At 40.3% G+C, this 19,513-nt stretch overlaps 1 protein-coding gene and 1 long non-coding RNA gene across 3 annotated transcripts in view; one reads left to right on the top strand and one right to left on the bottom strand.

The window, feature by feature from the left end:
- LOC135199550 (uncharacterized) overlaps positions 1–19,513 on the top strand; it is a 355,175-nt gene that overhangs the window by 71,427 nt on the left and 264,235 nt on the right. The window lies entirely within an intron of this gene.
- The window catches only part of LOC135195718 (extracellular matrix protein A-like), a 99,797-nt gene that overhangs the window by 9,513 nt on the left and 70,771 nt on the right, over positions 1–19,513 (bottom strand). Inside the window, exons 37-39 of the mRNA XM_064222139.1 lie at positions 9,416–9,547; positions 7,184–7,315; positions 178–309 (exon numbers count right to left, since the gene is read on the bottom strand). Coding sequence (XP_064078209.1) covers positions 178–309; positions 7,184–7,315; positions 9,416–9,547 — 396 coding nt within the window. The remainder of the gene's footprint in view (positions 1–177; positions 310–7,183; positions 7,316–9,415; positions 9,548–19,513) is intronic.

Consider the following 19,513-nt stretch of genomic DNA (forward strand, 5'->3'; position numbering starts at 1 on the left):
TATAGAATAATTTTCAACCAAAACAATCTTCAACAAATTTAAATTAGTAAAGGGACTAGATTTTCAGCATAGGAAATAAGTTGTAAATAATATGTACTTAGAAAAGATGAGAGAGAAGAGAAGGAAAGAGAGATATATTGGATTTTTAGTTTCTGACATTTTTCCAGTTAAACAAACCTGGTTTAGGAGCACAGCATCTACAATCAGAATTGCCACACCCCCATTCAATCTCTACTTCTGTATCATATTTGCATTGGCTCTTGGTACAGTATCCTTTACTTTGGGAACAGATAACCGAGTCATGGCACCCTGTAAAATTCAGAATCATATTTGAAAAATTAAATAAAATTAGGGGAAAATTAGTCATCTCAATAATGTACAAAACTGTGTTGGCTAATACTTTCAGTCAAATATGGAAGGGATTTAAATTATTTGGAGGTACTACTATATTCCAAATGACTTTTTTAAACTCATTTTTATTTTGAAATTTATTTGTCTTTAATTCTGAATTGATTTTTTTGTAGAAAACTTTTATTTTCATCTGCCCACTCAACACCGTAGGTTTTAGGTAGGTTTGGCAATATGCTTACTATGAGATTCAGGGCCTCTGTAACACGGTTTTTTCGCAATAACTTTTTATCTATGCATTTCATAAATTTAACGCTTATTCAGAATACATATTATATCAACACATAAATTTTGAGTGTATTCTGCACTACGTAGGTTGAATAAATTTGGTACTTATAATGTAAAAGTGACTTTTTTTGAAGACGGGCCAACTTACTCAGAGAAAAGGTTTCGAACGCACTCGTTACGTAACTTATGACAGCATTTCTTCACTCTTTCTCGATGGATGATTGGCTATACGTAACGAAGGCTAAACCTCTGGCAACAATGACATACAAATTTAAATACAAGCAAAGCAGTACACCTTTATGAACTCTGGAACCTCTCCACTGATAATTGTCATAATGAACAAACCAACAAAATATGTTAATAAATACAAAAACACTTCGATTATTAGTCTAACTCCTAAAATAAGTTTCCAAAGAAATTACAGTCTACTTTATAGGTCACAATCAGATTGACAAGATGTAGGGAATAGTTGGTAATTATCAAAAACATAGTAGACAAGCTTGATCTGATAACTGCTATATCCAATGTCAAGCAATTTTTATTTATTGGCTATCTACCTATTTACTGGAAAAAAATAGCCGGTACCGTATATTGGCTTTAAACCTTCACCAATAATTATCGTCAGAATGATGACTTCATGAGGCTCCACCCACTTTCGCCTCGTTATAATTCAGGATAACACTGAAGGCTACCATGCGCATTGTTGGATTAGAAAATTTAACTTCTGGCTATAAAAACTAATTTCTCGAGTAGTTGTAAGAAGTGCTAAATGATCCTCAAGGATCCCAGCAGTTGGCCTAAACGTTTAATTCATGTATATTACTGCTATACTGTTGCGGCACTATACTGCTACAGTAGTATTACTACGCTAGCGCTGATACCCCACTCACATCTATGTATCGTTCCGCCATTCATAAAGTCTTTGGGTTTCAGAGCTGATGGAGTTTGTCTGGTGGATGGGCGGGGCAACATTTAGTCAAAAGGTGTTTGTTTACCTTGCTTACGTAATGAATGTTTTTCGACTCTTGGCTCGTAATCATTGGCCTAGATACAGTACACATACTGTTTGGACTTGAAATGATACGCAGATAGAATGAATAAATAAAGGTTACAATAATAAATGTAATTTTTACAGAAATGGAATGAATATGTGCTTAAGAGAGGGCCATTACTGGCAAATCAAAAGCATAAGCACAGCTTCAGTGATCCATACTTCATGTTCTGGTGATAAACAGTATTAAAGGTTTTTGTTCCGTTTAAGGATGTACATAGATATTTCTTGGGTATCATATTATTGTTCAGTTTAAGGATGTAGATATTTCTTTGGTATCATATGTAGATATTTCTTTGGTATCATAATAGTTATTTTTGTATGTTTGCAGAGAAACTGTGATGGAGGAGTTAGCCTTTGCCTAATTGGAAGTGTTAACATGGCCTAACCTAACCAAACCAGGGTCCTAGCCTAATTGGAAGTGTTAACATAGCCTAACCTAACCAAACTAGGGTCCTAGCCTAATTGGAAGAGTTAACATAGCCTAACCTAACCAAGCCAGGGTCAACCTGGTCTTGCCAACTTAAAATAAGTTAGTCAATTCTTAATTGACTATACCTGCTTAGACTAGTCCAAGTGGTTGTTGGCTAGGTTAACCTGGAATCTGCAAATGGGTCTCTTCCATACTGGTCTAGTTTATATATTGAAGTCTTGAACCTAACATAGAGGGTTCGAGCTTCAGTTGGCTAGAGCAAGGCATTAGAACCTCATCATATCTGGAAGGGGAAAGTGGGGAGTTTCCCATTCTTCAAGAGTCAGGTAGGGTGAAGTGACGTTGGGTACAATTCTGGGCTAGGTTACTCGAGAATAGCACCATGATGGTTTCTGGCAATATAGGTTTTCCCTTTGGAGGGTAGCATATTGAACATATGCCCGTATATTGTAACAGGTCACCGCATAAGGTGTTTCGTAGTTGGGAACTAACATTACTTGTGGAAAAATGAGCCATATCCTGTTAACAGATTAATTCCTTGGGACAGAGGATAATTGGGACATATCGATAAATTATTTTCTATCACCAGAAATAAGTTTCTCTGATTCCGTGTTGGCCGAGATGGGAGTAGGACCTCGGACCACCGGTTTGGCAGATGAGTGCACAAACCACTCGTCCGGGGAGGAACTCATGTAATGGAAAAACCATGTAATAGCTGTCTCAGGGGTTTCACCCTTCGAGGAGCCTGAGGATTCCATTTGCAATACTGGGAAAAACCTGGAGGTTACGCAAACTCTAGGTTCTACCTGTTCCGCCATGTCCCGAACAGAAGGATGGGTTCCAGTAACTAAGGAGGACCCAGGATGAGTGACTGATAAAGTTTATCGTAGCACAATCATCGCTACCAGGTTTGTGTGGGGAAGAGGCACCACTGATAGGTAGAATTAATATCTCAAGGTCTGGAGGTTGACCAGTATCCCCTTTCGAACTAATACTTTTAAGTTTTTGGGTGTAGAGGGTCACTTCGGACGTAACACGACTTCAGTGGTCTTTAGCTCATATATACAGAATGACTCTTTGGCCGTGACTGCCTGCATAGAGGAGGTTTCTGTCCATTAAAGGCATTCGGTCAGTAGACAATGATCTGGTGGAGAGGTTGTCAGAACAGAGGGAAGCATCTCTGTAATTACATGTTTACATGTATGGTGATATACAATGGACTGGTGACTGGGCATGTGAATATTGCTTCACACTGAGTAATCTTCAGATGAATCAGGAACAGTGAACTGAATGGGGCGCATAAGAACTCCGATCTGATAAGTGAAAACCTACTCTGTATCAGAGTAGACTTGACGGACTACCACCAGGCACATATATCAGTCACGTTACAGGAAACTGACCGTGGATGAGGGTCTTCCTCTGACCGTGGTAGAGTGGGAGTACTCAATAACCAGGGTTTTGACGTAGACTCAAAAGTAGTTGGGAACATCAGTTCCAATTTGCCCCAGAATCTGGGATAATGAGTCAATGCAGCACGGGTCATGATGACAGATACATTTCTTAGTCATGCTCAGTACGGTGTGAGTATGTGTGAGAGACCTTCAGCAGGGCCGGCTTTGACTTGTCACAGTACTCTGTGGTTATAGAAAGAACTACGTCACCTAGAACATTAAGGTGGTAGACGTAAAGGAACAGGCCAAACAGAGGCGATTGGTCAAGCCTACTCCTTGTTTGTCAAGTTGTACCAATAAGGCTATACCGAAGAGAAGGTCATCAGAGGAATATGGGCCTTCTGGCATTTAAGAACATATCTATTAAAATGAGCGAGACGGTTGGTCTGTGACTGTATCGAAGCTCAAAATTGAGCAATGTTAAGGAGGTGTCTGTCTGTTCATTGAAATTTGAGAGTGGTTTCTTCGTTATGAAAACCCACCTTCAATTTCCTGTATATATATAAGGTTGACCAGAGGCCCTTGGACACAATTTCCTTGGGTCCTTTGGTGGCTGCTCAACAAATGGTGTAATTCATCCAGTACCCTTGGGGGGTCAATTGGTATCTTGTCTAAGATAATGGTATAAATGTGAAATGGAGGAGTTAACTGGCCTCTTTCCTTTTCAAATTTCTGTCTCCTTCTTTACTTAGGGCAGTAAGAAGAGAGTACCACCATAAGCTGGAATAGACAAGGTACAGGTGATTGAAGTGGCTATACTGTTAGGGTTAGTATCAGTAAGATACTTATCAGTAGCAGGACATTCCTCTCTCTAGCAAGGGGGAGAGGAATGATAACAAACCTACATGAGTGGATGAATTGGTTTGTTAGGAGAACAGATCTTCTTATCTTCCTCAGACGCAATGAACTATGATATTGTGTAAAACCCAGAAGTCTGACTCTATGATATTCATATATGTCTTAGATTCGGAAATACTGGTCAGTTGTTTCATAGAATTCTGGTATACAGAAAACTGATCAAAGGCAAGCTCCCAGTTGGTTAATATTACTTACCTCCCACCAAGAGTAAGTCTATCCCAATTTTAAGACCGAAGGTTTGTTTCGTATATGAACAAATGACAAATTTTTAACTAATTTGTATTTTTATAACTTACAAACCTGAGGTCTTAACATACAAAGGCCCACCTCTAACTACCCCTCTATCAACTAACCTGAGTTGGAAGAATAACTAACGGGGTCACGAGTTAATGAGGGGTATGTGGGTGGCTCCACATGACTCGTGACCAAGCACAGATGCCAATAGTCCCTTGCGTACACAATTATTTTAAACTTTACCGGTTTCCAGCTGGGGCTGAGTATTTATCCTAATGTTAAGACCTCAGGTTTGTAAGTTATGAAAAATACAAAATTAGTTAAAAATTTGTCATTTTTTAACATTGTGTGAGCATATGTCTAAATGTTGCCTGGCCTAAACTTTTGAGATACCTAAATCATAATTTTTGGTAAAAGCTTGTTTTTATGCACTTGTGTTGCTGTTTGATACAAATTGGCATGTTTGTGATTTATATAAGAAGGGGCAAGGGTTTTTTGTATATATAAATATTCAAATACTATATAGTGTATAATTGAAAAAAATCTATTAATATTTATCAAAGGAAGCCAATGATACTGGAAGCATTGATTGTCAGCCAATCATGTACTACCCATATGCATGTGCCACATCTTCACCCATGGGGTGCCCCATCTTCACCCATGGGGTAGAGAGATAAAATGAAACCTGTTATAGTTCAAAGCTTTTACACCTTATTAAATGATGTATAAAATGACAAATTTTTATTAAATTTGTATTTTTCATAGCTGACAAACCTGAGGTCTTAACAATAGAATAATCTTCTAGCACTAGATGGAAACCCGTAAAATCAATGAAAGATTGTAAAACAAGGCCTCTGTGGTATCTGGCAACTCACGCATAAATGAAGCGGATGTTTGGTCATCGACCAAGCTCAGACCCCCGTGACATGCCAGTCTTTCTTTTACCGCCAAGCTGGCTTTTATATCGTAGCCTGCGCTTTATTTCTTTTTATTGAACCCAGAAGTTCCGTGGACATCAACATTTTTAGACAAGCCTTCCTTGTTTGCCGTGTTGACCTTCCTTGGGACAGATGCTTTTGCAGTGGATTCATCTTTAACTCTGCATCGGCATCGCTTGCGTTATGTGTGACAGGTTGGTCCATCTCATAAGAGAACATTGCCCCTTCAGAGAGACAGGACCCCATACTTTGGTTTAGTGTCTTTTCACACATGGCTGGGAACTCTGTCATGTTTCAGTCTTTCAGAATGTGTGTTTCCCTATAGTGATAGGTCCCTGGTCCCCCTTCTAGGCTAAGGAACCATTAAAGCGGAGTTCCAGAGCAACATATACTGATTTAAGATGGATCCTACGTAATGCGAAGGTAAGGCTACCAGAATATGAGTTACATTACTGATCAGGTCATTCGTATGAAGGAAGGTTAAGCTAGGAATCGAACCTAACCTAACCCAAAGCCAACTTCTTAAAGCATGGGAAATCTTGGAGAATCAAGAAGAAGGCTAGGCTGAGAACTCCAACACTTAGGCTAGCAGAAACATGGAAAAATATCTTTGCCCAATCTAGGCTAGAACTTAGAACCCAACACCTAGGCTAGAACTTAGAACCCAATACCTAGCTTTCCCTTCACATTTTGAGATTTATACACCTCGAAAGTTACTAAAGAATCATTATACTCACAAATAACAAAAGATACTAACCATCATAGCGGAATTCCAGAACGACATATACTGAGATAAGATGGATCCTACGTAATGCGAAGGTAAGGCTACCAGAATATGAGTTACATTACTGATCAGGTCATTCGTATGAAGGAAGGTTAAGCTAGGAATCGAACCTAAGCTAACCCAAAGCCAACTTCTTAAAGCATGGGAAATCTTGGAGAATCAAGAAGAAGGCTAGGCTGAGAACTCCAACACTTAGGCTAGCAGAAACATGGAAAAATATCTTTGCCCAATCTAGGCTAGAACTTAGAACCCAACACCTAGGCTAGAACTTAGAACCCAACACCTAGGCTAGTATAAATAGGCCACGGAAGGTTTTGCTTTCCCTTCACATTTTGAGATTTATACACCTCGAAAGTTACTAAAGAATCATTATACTCACAAATAACAAAAGATACTAACCATCATAGTGGAATTCCAGAACGACATATACTGAGATAAGATGGATCCTACGTAATGCGAAGGTAAGGCTACCAGAATATGAGTTACATTACTGATCAGGTCATTCGTATGAAGGAAGGTTAAGCTAGGAATTGAACCTAAGCTAACCCAAAGCCAACTTCTTAAAGCATGGGAAATCTTGGAGAATCAAGAAGAAGGCTAGGCTGAGAACTCCAACACTTAGGCTAGCAGAAATATGGAAAAATATCTTTGCCCAATCTAGGCTAGAACTTGAACCCAACACCTAGGCTAGTATAAATAGGCCACGGAAGGTTTTGCTTTCCCTTCACATTTTGAAATTAATACACCTCGAAAGTTACTAAAGAAACATTATACTCACAAATAACAAAAGATACTAACCCTTGGCAGGAGCACAACACACACACCCTTTGCCAGAACATCCGTCTTCAATAACCCTTTCATCATCTTTACAATAACCACTGCTGCTGCATTTGCCTCCCTCATATGTGCATGGGTACAACTCCTCACACACTGTAAAGGATGTGCAATGCAATTTTTTCCGTGTTGTAAGAAAAAATATTTACTGTACTACTTATGAGTATATAATTGTTTATTGTTAGAATAATTGTACACTAAAAACATTAGCCTTCAACAGATCTTAATTAATACAAACATGAAATTATCAGCACAGAAGGTCATGTACTCAGTTGACATAAACTAAGTTCTCTACAGAAACAGTGCATTCCAAATTCAAGATTATAATGTTTCAAACAAATTAAAAAAAATAATAATTTAAAAGTAGTTTTGTTTAATATACTACCTCCAAATAATTTAAATGACTTCCATATTTGACTGAAAGCCTTAGCTAGCAAAAGTTGTACATTGATGAAATGACTAATTTTCTCCTATATACAGATATTTTTTAAATAATATACTAATTCTAAATTTTACAGGATGTCATGGAATGGAGATTGAGGGGGGATGTAACATTTCAGATTGTAGATGTGCTCCTAAGTCAAATCCGTTTAACTGAAAGTTTAAGAAATTGAAAATCCATTATAGTAGTAGGAAGAGGTCTCTCTCTCTCTCTCTCTCTCTCTCTCTCTCTCTCTCTCTCTCTCTCTCTCTCTCTCTCTGAAAATATATATATGTAGTACTATTTTCTCTTTCCCTGAGTAATCATAAAGGGAATGTATATGTATATTTTTGAAAGAGAGCGAGCTCTGCCTACTATATTGGATTCTCAGTTTTCAAACCTATTCCAGTTAAGCAAACCTGGTTTAGGAGCTCAGCATCTACAATCTTTTTTCAATCTCTTCTTCTGAATCATATTTGCACTGGCTCTTGCTACAGTATTCTCCTTTTTGGGAACAGATACCTAAGTCATGACATACTGTAAAATTTGTAAAATATTTGAAAATCTCAAGAAATTTGGAGAAAATTCATCATATTATGAATGTACCTACTTTTGGTAGCTAACACTCACAGTCAAATATGGAAATGATTTAAATTATTTGGAGGTATAATAAACAAAGTGACTTTTTAACTGCCATTTTTAAATTGAAATATATTTGTCTGACACACAATAATCTTGAACTTTGAATACATTATTTCTGTAGAAAACCGAGTTTATGTCGACTGAATAAGTGACAATAGTCTTTTACATTTTATCTGCCCACTCAACACAGTAGGTTTTAGGTAGATGTAGCAAAACGCTTAGTTAATCCTTATAAAATTATAAGCATTCCTGTTTATGTTGATAGTATGACAATACAACCACACAAAAGAAGAGCTTGTATCAAATAATCTTTGCAGATCAAACAAACGAACAATGGCTGTCTGGGGGTAGGTGAAAGGAATAGCTAGTGTAACATTTACATAATTTTTCTTCAGCATACAAATCATCATAATAACTGCAATTTTGCAGATTCAGGAGTATTTTGTAAAATAATTTATCGAACAAAAGCTTGAAAACTCCTTTACTCCCCATTATCCTTTGTCTGCTGATGACATATGGGATAAAAGGCTAGCCTAGATACAGTAAATACATATTTTTGTTTTTACTGTTAGAGCTTGTAATGGTACTTAGATAGAATAAATGAATAAAGGTTACAATAGTATAGTAATTTATACGGAAATGGAATGAATGAGTGCTTAAGAGAAGGCCATTAAAATAAAATAATTGGCATATCAAAGCGCAGGCATAGCTTCATATTGGTCCATATTTCATGTTCTAGCAATAAACCATACTAAAGGATATAGTTCAGTTTAAGGACATAGATACATATAGGTATCATAATAAGTCATTTTTATATTCATGCACTGAAACCATATATAAAATAAAGTTCGATTAAGAAAATATTGTGACTTGAACATTTGGGCCCATTGGTCTAAGTGTAGCCTGAGCTAACTAAGCCAATGAGATAAAACATAAATATTGAAAGCTCATCATTCATTTGCATTTGATCTTTGCAGACTGTTTGGTACAAGCTCGCCTTTTGCGTTATTGTGTTGCTATGTTATTGATACACATTAGCATGTTTGTGATTTATATAAGAAGGGGTGAGTGTTCTTTATATTACTAAAGTATTTAGAGAATCATTATACTCACAAATAAATCAAGATACTAACCATCAGCAGGAGCACAACACACACACCCTTTGCCAGAACATCCGTCTTTGATAATTCTTTCCTCTTCTTTACAATAACTGCTGCTGCTGCATTTGCCTCCCTCATATGTGCATAGATACAACTCCTCACACACTGTAAATGAAATGTAGTGCAGTTTTTTCCATGTTGTAAGAAAAAATATTTACTCTACTACTTATGAGTACAGTAGTACCTCAGGTTACAAAATTAATCCGTTCCAAAGCAGCCTTTGTAACCTGATTTTTTTCGTATCTAAAACAAAGTTTTACATGTAAATTGCCTAATTCATTCCAAGCCCTACAAAAACACCACAGTAAATTTTATAATAAAGCTAAATTGACATATAAACAATGAAATACAACAATTTGGACCATTCAATACCTAACCTAACAGTGACTGTACCTGTAAATAAAGTGTATTAGTGTGCAGGGTACAAGAAATATTGTACGTACATGTACGTATGTATGTAGTAAAATGTGGAACCTTACCTTTCGAATGAGGCGATGTCCAAAAGTGGCGACAGAGGAGGAGGACAAATGGCAGAAAACATGAAAACTTAACTTTACGAAACACATTAACAAATGGCAGAAAACATAACACTAAACTTTACGAAACATTAACAAATGGCAGAAACAATAACACTTAACTTTACGAAAAACTTAAAATAAAATCCCTCCTTTTTTTTTTTTTTTTTTTTCGTATCACTTGGACCTTCCTGTTTGCTTACTACTAAAGGCCTCTTTAAAAAATAACTATCCAAGGAAGATTGCTTCTGCCTGCTTTTCAAAATGTTCCTGAAACGACTCAGGCAAACGTCATCGAACTGCGCAAGCATACAACCTGTGTAAGCCTTTTTGGGGTGTGTCTTTTCTACAAATGTTTGCACTTTATGAAAAGCAGCTAAACCATCCTTAATTTCTGCCGTTGTCATAGGGTCCTCCTCCTCCTCCTCGCCGCTGCTAGAGAACTCCTCTTGGACAACGTTATGTTTCATGGCCTCCAACTCCTTCAGGTCATCCGTCATAAGCTCCTCTTGGTGCTCCTGGAGAAGGTCATTGATGTCGTCCTCGTCGACGACCAGCCCTATGGACTTGCCGAGTGCAACGATCTCATCAAGATCTGGTTGCGAAACAGTTTCAGGATAGTCAGCTGTTTCTGAATCTGCATCAGCTTCGCCCACGTCGAATCCTCAAAGTCTCGGGCAGATACAGCATCAGGCCAGCGTTTCCTTCACGAAGAATTCAAGGTTCGCCTAGAAACCTCCTGCCAAGCTTGATCAATGAGTCAGATGCATATCGTGATATCAAAATGCTCCTTCCAAAATTCACGCAGGGTGAGGTTTGTGGTATCGGTGATGTCGAAACATCTCTTGAAAAGATTTTTTGTATACAGCTTCTTGAAGTTTAATATCACTTGCTGGTCCATAGGCTGGAGGAGAGGGGTGGTGTTAGGCGAAAGATAAAAAAACCTTGATAAAAGAATACTCTGCTAGGATATCTTCCCCAAGGCCAGGAGTGTGAGCAGGGGCATTGTCCAACAACAGCAGACATTTCAGAGGGAGGCACTTCTCTTCCAAGAATTTTTTCACTGTCAAACTGAAACACAGATTTACCCACTCAGTGAACAAAAGTCTCGTTACCCAGGCTTTCACATTAGCCCTCCACATCACCAGAAGCTTCTCCTTTAGCACTTTGTGGGCCTTGAAGGCTCAAGGACTCTCGGAATGATACACAAGTAGGGGCTTCACCTTATAATCCCCACTGGCGTTAGAGCGAAGTGCGAGCGTAAGCCTGTCTTTCATAGGCTTATGCCTGGGGAGCTTCTTCTCTTCCTCCATGATGTATGTCCGATAAGGCATTTTTTCCAAAAAAGGCCAGTCTCATCACAGTTGAAGACTTGCTGCACCACCAAATGGATGCTCCGTTTACAAAATATATCAAACCAACCCTGAGAAGCTTTGAAGTCTGGGGTTGCCTTCGATGTCCCTTCTCCTGTGTTGTCTTCAGCCTGAGCACTCAGATCGCAGAAAATGGCGCTGGCCTTCTGGCAGATAGCTGTCTCGGTTATCGTATCACCAGCGATTTCCTTTTCCTTAATCCATATGAGAAGCAGCCTCTCCATCTCATCATGCACATGGCTCCTCTTGTTGGAAAGAATAGTGACGCCCTTGGAAGGTGTAACTGCTTTGATGGCTTCCTTCTGCTTAAGGATGGTGCCTATCGTCAACGGATTTCAGCTGTATTCCTTAGCGATCACACTCAACCGCATGCCAGCTTCATACTTCTAAATTATCTCCATCTTCGTCTCCATAGAAAGCATCCTCTTCTTTCCGTGAACTTCAGCAATATTCTTGGGACCCATGGCTAATAACATAAGTAATTAAGTTCACACACAACACGATAAAGTAACTTACAGTACAATGAAAGCGAAATCACCAACACAAATTTATGTTAACAAACTAAATCTATGTGAACGAACGAATTCCAGGTGCGTACGATAACACTGCCGAAACGAAATGGTCGAGGAACTCCCTTACATAGATGCATGATGGGACAGATGCTGACCAATAGGAGAGCAGGATCTTATGGCAGTGACTAGCATCAGGAACCAATGGGAGAGTGGGAGGATGGTGGCGAGTCTACTGAGTTGGCAGCGAGCGAGTCTTAAAATTGTTCTCGGCGGCCTGGGCGAATCTTGGACTTTACAGTACACCCTTTTGCAACCTGAATTATTTTCGTGCAAAGAAGCAAAAAAAAATCTTCGTCTTTGGCTTTAACCTGGATTTTCACATAAGTGACTTACCGAACAGTTACATAGCTTATAGCTTCTTACCTACGGCAGTCGAAATTCAAATTGTTGGCGCCAGCGGCGTTGCTATCTTAAGTATAGGTGATACAAGACCCGCCCACATCCGGGAACCCTGGGTACTGCTAGCCTTCTACCGTCAATTTTCGTTTCTGCCGCTCACGGGGTAACACCTGTGAGATTTTCGCTGCAGTCTCCTGCGTCGCCATTTTGGATTTTGGTTTTTGTTTGGTGATGTACAAGTTTTTGGTTTTTTCTTGCCAGTTAGCTATCTCTATTCAGTTTTTTCGTCATTATTGCTAATTATGTCAGATTCTAGTTCATCTGCTGTAAGGTTTTGCAGCGCTGGCTGCAAAACAAGATTAGCTAAGTTATGTCACGATCCGCACTCTAAGTGCACTAAATGCAGAGGACAAAATTGTAATGGTATGGATGTGACATGTGATGAATGTAAAGAATTGGATGAACAGGGATGGAAGGCGGTTAGATCGCATGCTGAGAAAATGGAGAAAGATAGGAAGAGGAAGGCAGCTCTTAGGGCTAGTAGTAAGAATAGGTTAGAAACTACTCCTGTTCCTTCGGAGACAAATAAGTCTTCTCTTGCCTCTCCTTTATTAGAGAATATTTCTCCAATTAATAGTCCTCCTACTTCTCCTTTGATTACCCCTGTTCAAGTTGCCCATGTTTCCGAACCCAACACCATTGCCTTGCTTGAGTCTAAGATGGATAAAAAGTTCGAAGTGTTAGCTGAATCAGTTATGAAGTTAGGAATGTCTTTAAAGCTTTCGTAGATAGTACAGTGAAATCTAGTGCAGTGCAAAGTGTTAATGTTGCGCCTGAGGAGGCGGTTGTCCGTTCCCCCTCGACTCCCAGACGAAGGTCACTGTCCCGCTCCCCCGCAACCGGGAGAAGACATACCGGAGGTCGTAAGGAGTCTGGGGAGTTTGCCCACGGTCAGCCGTCGACTCCGTCGACTCGCGGGTGTCGTCCAAAAAGATGTGGAAAGGTGTTAGTGTTTGTGATTCTCGTCTGTCTTCTGATTCGGAAGTGCAATCGCCAGTGCGCAAAAGGCGAGGTGATTTGGTGTCTCGACCGTTAAAAAGACATTCGATTCTTGCGGGTGATTCGTCACCGACTCCTGTTAAGAAGTCTAAGAGGCATTGGAGTCCTCAACCTTCGTGTAGTTTTGCTCCGGATGTGATATTTAGTGAATCTCCTCCGCAGTCGCATTTTTTCGGCTAAAAGCAATGGCTCTCGGACTAAACTTTGTGATAATTCACGATCGCTCGACTCTCCCAAGCGAGTCTCGGTCGCAGTTTCGGCTCGGTCGCCTCATTCGACTCCGTATTACTGTCCAGAGAAGCGTATTCGCTCGTCTTTGTTCGACTCCCCTCGCCGTGAGTCGATAGGAATTTCGACTGGTTGTTCGCCTGTGTCGACTCGTGGTGCGGAGACTTCACCTGTTAGAAAGAATCGTTCTTCGACTGAAAGACCATCGACTTCTACAGTGTTAGACGATTCTACCTTAGCTCCATTTAAGAAGCATTTCCAGGATCTTATGAGTTTGTTGAAATCCTCCACCGGGGTAGAACATAAGACCTGATTTCGACTCTGCTTCCGTGCAGTCTGAAGAGGAAGCTTTGGATCAAGATGACAAGGATTCGTCGGCTTATTCGAGTCTTCTTAAATTTTTCCTGTCCACTATCCAGATTACTTTGAACCTGCTTCTCCGTCTTCACCGCCTTCAATGTTCGTTAAAGATAGGAAGACAGCGTATTCGTGTCTACCTAAACTGGTTCTTTCTCAGTCCTCGAAGCAGGCCCTTAAGGAGTCAACAGAGTGGCTTCTAAGAAGAGGGAAACAGGTAAGGCTTCGTTTGCTTTCCCACCTTCTAAGCTTCAGAGTAAAGCGTATCGCTTCTACGCAACTGGAGAAGTTCCTTCTTTGGGAGTGTCTTGCCTCCTCCCAGGGAGACTTCTCCGGTTTAGTGGACTCACACCGAAGAGCAGCTTTTTCGTCAGCTAAAATTTTGTTTTCTTCTTCAGAGCTGGACCATTTGGTGAAGAATATTTTAAAGTATTTGAGGTATTAGTTTTTTGGACTGGACTATTGCCTCTTTAGCTCGCAAGATTGAAGACTGTCAGTCTTTAGAAGAAGATTTTGCCACAGACTGGTTAGGAGTTCTGTCCTGTGCGGATAAGGCTGTTAGAGATGGTTCAGGAGAATTAGCAGCCCTTTTCACAATGGGAGTGATGAAGAAGAGAGAAAGGTGGTGTTCTTTCGTGTCTAAAGGAGTCACTAATAACCAGAAGTCGGCTCTCATGTTTGCTCCTCTCTGTAAATCTCATTCTTTTCCCTGAAGAAACCATTCAACAAATTCTATCGGATTTAGAAAAGAAATCTACTAATGATCTCCTTCTTCAGTCTTCCAGACGTCCGAAAGAGCCTACTCCGACAGGAGCTAAGTCTTCTCCTCTTCAGAAGCATCCCTTTCGAGGGAATAAACCTAAGTGGCAACGACCCAGGACTAATTGCGTCCACAGTACAAGTCCTCAAAGAAACCTCCCCCCAAACCTTCGGACAAGTGAGAAGCCGTTCCTTCACGTGCAAGTAGGGGCAAGACTCCTTCTTTTTTGGGAAGAATGGAGTCGAAGAGGTGCAGAGCAATTGGTAGTTCAAGTTCTTCGAGAGGGATACTCGATTCCTTTTGTTTTAGATCCTCCTCTCTCCGATACACCAATCAGCTTAACAGCATATTCTCCAGGATCAGAGAGAGCTTTGGCTTTAGCAGCAGAGGTCAATGCATCATCAAGAAGGGAGCAATAGAGGAAGTCCTCGACAGTTCTCAGGGATTCTACAACAGACTCTTTGTAGTTCCCAAAGCCTCGGGAGGTTGGAGGCCAGTGCTAGATGTAAGCGCATTGAACCTTTTTGTGCTGAAGACAAAGTTCAATATGGAAACAAATCATTCTGTGATGTCGGCACTTCGCCCAGGCGATTGGATGGTGTCCCTGGACATGAAGGACGCCTACTTTCATGTCCCGATTCACCAGAGTTCAAAGAAGTTCCTGAGATTTGTGTTCGAAGGAGGACGTATCAATTCAGAGCCCTTTGTTTCGGCCTTTCGACGGCCCCTCAAGTATTTACTCGTGTTCTTGCTCCATTGGGGAAATGGCTGCATATGTTGGGCATAAATGCAGCATTTTACCTGGAAGACTGGCTTCTCAGATCGGGTTCGAGGACACAGTGCGTGAAGGATTTACGGAAGACACTGTCATTAGCGAGTCAATTGGGAATTCTCATCAACCTGGAGAAGTCTCAATTAGTGCCGTCCCAGAAGATCCCCCTATTTGGGGATGATTCTGGACTCTCAGACTTTTCGGGTTTTTCTGTCCCCGAAAAGAATAGAATCTTGCCTCAAAAAAGTGAGCCAATTCCTGAATCGTCAGTCCTCCTCCGCCTTGGAATGGATGAGTCTTCTAGGGACGTTATCATCAGTAGAGACGTTTGTAAAGTTGGGTCGTCTTCACATGAGATCTCTTCAGTTTTATCTCAAAGCGAGTTGGTGTCGGAAGTCTCAACCAGACACGTATTCGTTCCCAGTGTCGGAAGAGATCAAGAACGACTTGAGATGGTGGATGTCGAGGGAAAGATTGCAAGAGGGTCTCTCCCCTGACATTAAGGAACCCAGACGTAGAATTATACTCCGACGCATCGGACAGAGGTTGGGGAGCCTCTCCTAGGTACCAAAAAGATCTCAGGATTATGGTCAGAGAAAGAGAGGTTGAATCACATCAACATGAAGGAGTTGAAGGCGATTTGGTTCGGTCTGCAAGCATTCGCTCCTTTGGTCATGGGAAAGAGAGTGGCAGTATACTCCGACAACACCACGGCTCTCTCTTATATAAGGAATCAGGGAGGAACCCATTCATTCTCCCTCAACAAAGTCGCAGAAGATCTCCTTCTCTGGTCTCAAGATCGGGATATTTCCCTTGTTCCGAGGTTTGTACAGGGGAAGTTAAATGTACTGGCAGACGAACTCAGTCGAGTAAAAAACCAAGTTCTTCCCACGGAGTGGACATTGCAAGACAAAATTTGTCAGGAACTGTGGAAACTTTGGGGAAGACCTTCAGTGGATCTGTTTTGCCACGCGAGAACAATCGACTTCCGATCTTTTGTTCCCCAGTTTCCAGATCCTCTTGCTTGGAAGACCGACGCAATGCTTCAGGATTGGACGGGTCTAGACGTTTACGCCTTTCCCCCATTTGAATGATCGAGAGGTGTTGAACAAGTTCCTCTCACATCAAAATGTGTCAATGACGTTGGTAGCACCATTCTGGCCCAGGAAAGTGGGGTTTCCAGACCTTCTCAAGTTGGTTATAGACCATCCCAGACTTCTTCCTCAGTATCCTCGGCTACTCAAACAGCCCCACTTCGACAGGTATCATCAGAATTTGTTCCGCTCTGTCACTGACAGGGTTCAGACTGTCCGGAAACTCGTCAGAGCGAAGGGGTTTTCTCGTAGAGCGGCAGAGGCTATTGCTAACTGTCGAAGAAGCTCTTCTGCCAAGCTTTACCAATCAAAGTGGGGAGTCTTTAGGACGTGGTGCAGAAGACATAATTTCTCGTCTTCTAAAACTCTGTGACGATAGCTGATTTTTGCTGTACCTTAAAGAAGTTAAGAACTTGTCGGTATCGACAATTAAAGGGTACAGAGCTATGCTGTCCTCAGTGTTTAAGCATAGAGGGCTTGACATCTCCTCTAACCAGGATATTGGAGATTTAATTAAATCTTTTAATACAGTAAAAGTATCCAAGAAGGATAGTGTGGACTGGAACTTGGACATAGTTTTAACTTTTCTGATGTCTTCACGATTCGAGCCACTTCGTGAAGCGTCTTTGAGAGATGTAACGAGGAAGGCACTTTTTCTCTTCGCTTTGGCTACAGCAGGAAGAGTGAGTGAGTTACAAGCCATCCACAAAGAGGTGGGGTTCAAAAATCGTAATGCGGTTTGTTCTTTTGTTAACGAATTTTTAGCAAAGAACGAATCTCCCTCTAACCCATGGCCTAAATCTTTTGTACTTAAGGGATTATCTAATATAGTGGGTCCGATGGACGAAGAATATTTACTATGTCCTGTCAGAGCTCTGAAATGTTACCTGTCAAGGACACAATCTGTTAGAGGTAATTCCGACCGACTTTGGTGTTCGGTTAAGAATTCTGCCAAAAACCCCTCTCCAAGAACGCTATTTCGTTCTTTTTGAGAAGTCTGATACTGGAGTCACACTCTCAAGTCCAAGATCAGACTCTAAATGTGCTTAAGGTGAAAGCACATGAAATACGTGCAGTGGCGACATCCTTAAGCTTCAAGCACAATATGTCGCTTTCTCGATTCTTCAATCTACATTTTGGAGATCGAGATCTGTGTTCGCCTCATTTTACCTGAAGAATGTAGAGGTTACCTATGATAGTTGTGTAAATTGGGGCCTTTGCGGTAGCGGGCATGGTGTTGGGAAAGGAAACATAGGGGGAACTTTCTATCCTCTACTGTCTCCTCGCCTTGTTATAGGTTGTTGAGTCGTGGGCAGACTGGAGGCTCATAGTACTTTGGAGAACCTCCAGATCTTATTTATTACTTTTGAGTATGTCATTATTTTTGGTATAGGTGATGGTCTGTTGTTTTTTATCTGGTTTCTGAAGCCCAGGGCAAGGGCATTATCTGTTTTTTAATATTTTGTCAACCAACGGTCTTGTCCATGGTTACAAAATCCCACTAAGTAGGGACGACCCTGGCCTATACTGCCACGTCTCCTACGAGTGATGAGAGCGCTAACCAGAGGCAGTATTCTCCTGCAGCTGCTCTCTCACAAGGTAGGGTACTGCAACATTTGCTGTTTAATGTGGTCTTACTGTCATTTTTATGTAGTCCATCTACCCTCCTTCCGGGTAGTTTGGATTCAGCTATGTAACTGTTCGGTAAGTCACTTATGTGAAAATGATATTTTCATGATAAAATAAAGTTTCACATATACTTACCGAACAGTTACATAATCAAAGCCCACCCACCTCCCCACAGATGGACGTGGCGGCTAAACGAAAATTGACGGTAGAAGGCTAGCAGTACCCAGGGTTCCCGGATGTGGGCGGGTCTTGTTCACTTATATTAAGATAGCAACGCCGCTGGCGCCAACAATTTGAATTTCGACTGCCGTAGGTAAGAAGCTATAAGCTATGTAACTGTTCGGTAAGTATATGTGAAACTTTATTTTATCATGAAAATATCATTTTTCGTACGTAGGGACTTAAGTATGTAAGGTTATGACTGTATGTATAATTGTTTATGTTACAATAATTGTACACTAAAACATTAGCCTTCAACAGGTGTTAATTAATACAAGAATGAAGTTACCGTCACAGAAAATAAGTCTTAAACATTACTAAGAAAAGGTCATGTACTAAGTTGACATAAACTCAGTTCTCTACAGAAAAAGGGCTTCAGATTTCAGGATTATGATGTTTCAAACAAATTTCAAAATAAAAATAATGATTTAAAAGTAACTTTTTGTATAGTGCTACCTCCGAATAATTTAAATGACATGGTTAATTTTCTCCAGATTTTTTTCATATATAATTCTAAATTTGACAGAATGCTATGAAATAGAGATGGGGCAGGGGAATGGGGAGGGAAGTGTTGTAACATTCCAGATTGTGGATGTTGTGCTCCCAAATCAGGTTTGTTTAACTGGAAGTTTGATAAACTGAAAATCCAATATACATGCAGAAGGAAAAGCTCTCTCTCTCTCTTTTCTGAAATTATGTATATTTTCTTTTTCTTTGAGCAATCATATTGAGGATGTATTTATATATTTGAGAGAGAGAGAGAGAGAGAGAGAGAGAGAGAGAGAGAGAGAGAGAGAGAGAGAGAGAGAGAGAGAGAGAGAGAGAGAGATCTGTCCACTATATTGGAGTCTCAGTTTTTAAACTGTTCCAGTTAAACAAACCTGGTTTAGGAGCACAGCATCTACAAGCTGGACCACATCTTCCTTCAATCTCTTCTTCTGAATCATATTTGCATTGGCCCTTGCTACAGTATCCTCCTTTTTGGGAACATTCCTGAACCATGCATCCTGTAAAATTCAGAATTACGTATATTTGAAAAATTAAATAAAATTAGGAGAAAATGCTTCATGTCATTAATGTACCAACTTGTGTTAGCTTATACTTTCAGTGAAATATTGAAGTGATTTAAATTATTTTTGGGTACTTTTTTGAAC

This window comes from Macrobrachium nipponense, chromosome 23 (assembly GCF_015104395.2).
Source record: "Macrobrachium nipponense isolate FS-2020 chromosome 23, ASM1510439v2, whole genome shotgun sequence".
NCBI classification, from domain to species: Eukaryota; Metazoa; Arthropoda; class Malacostraca; order Decapoda; family Palaemonidae; genus Macrobrachium; species Macrobrachium nipponense.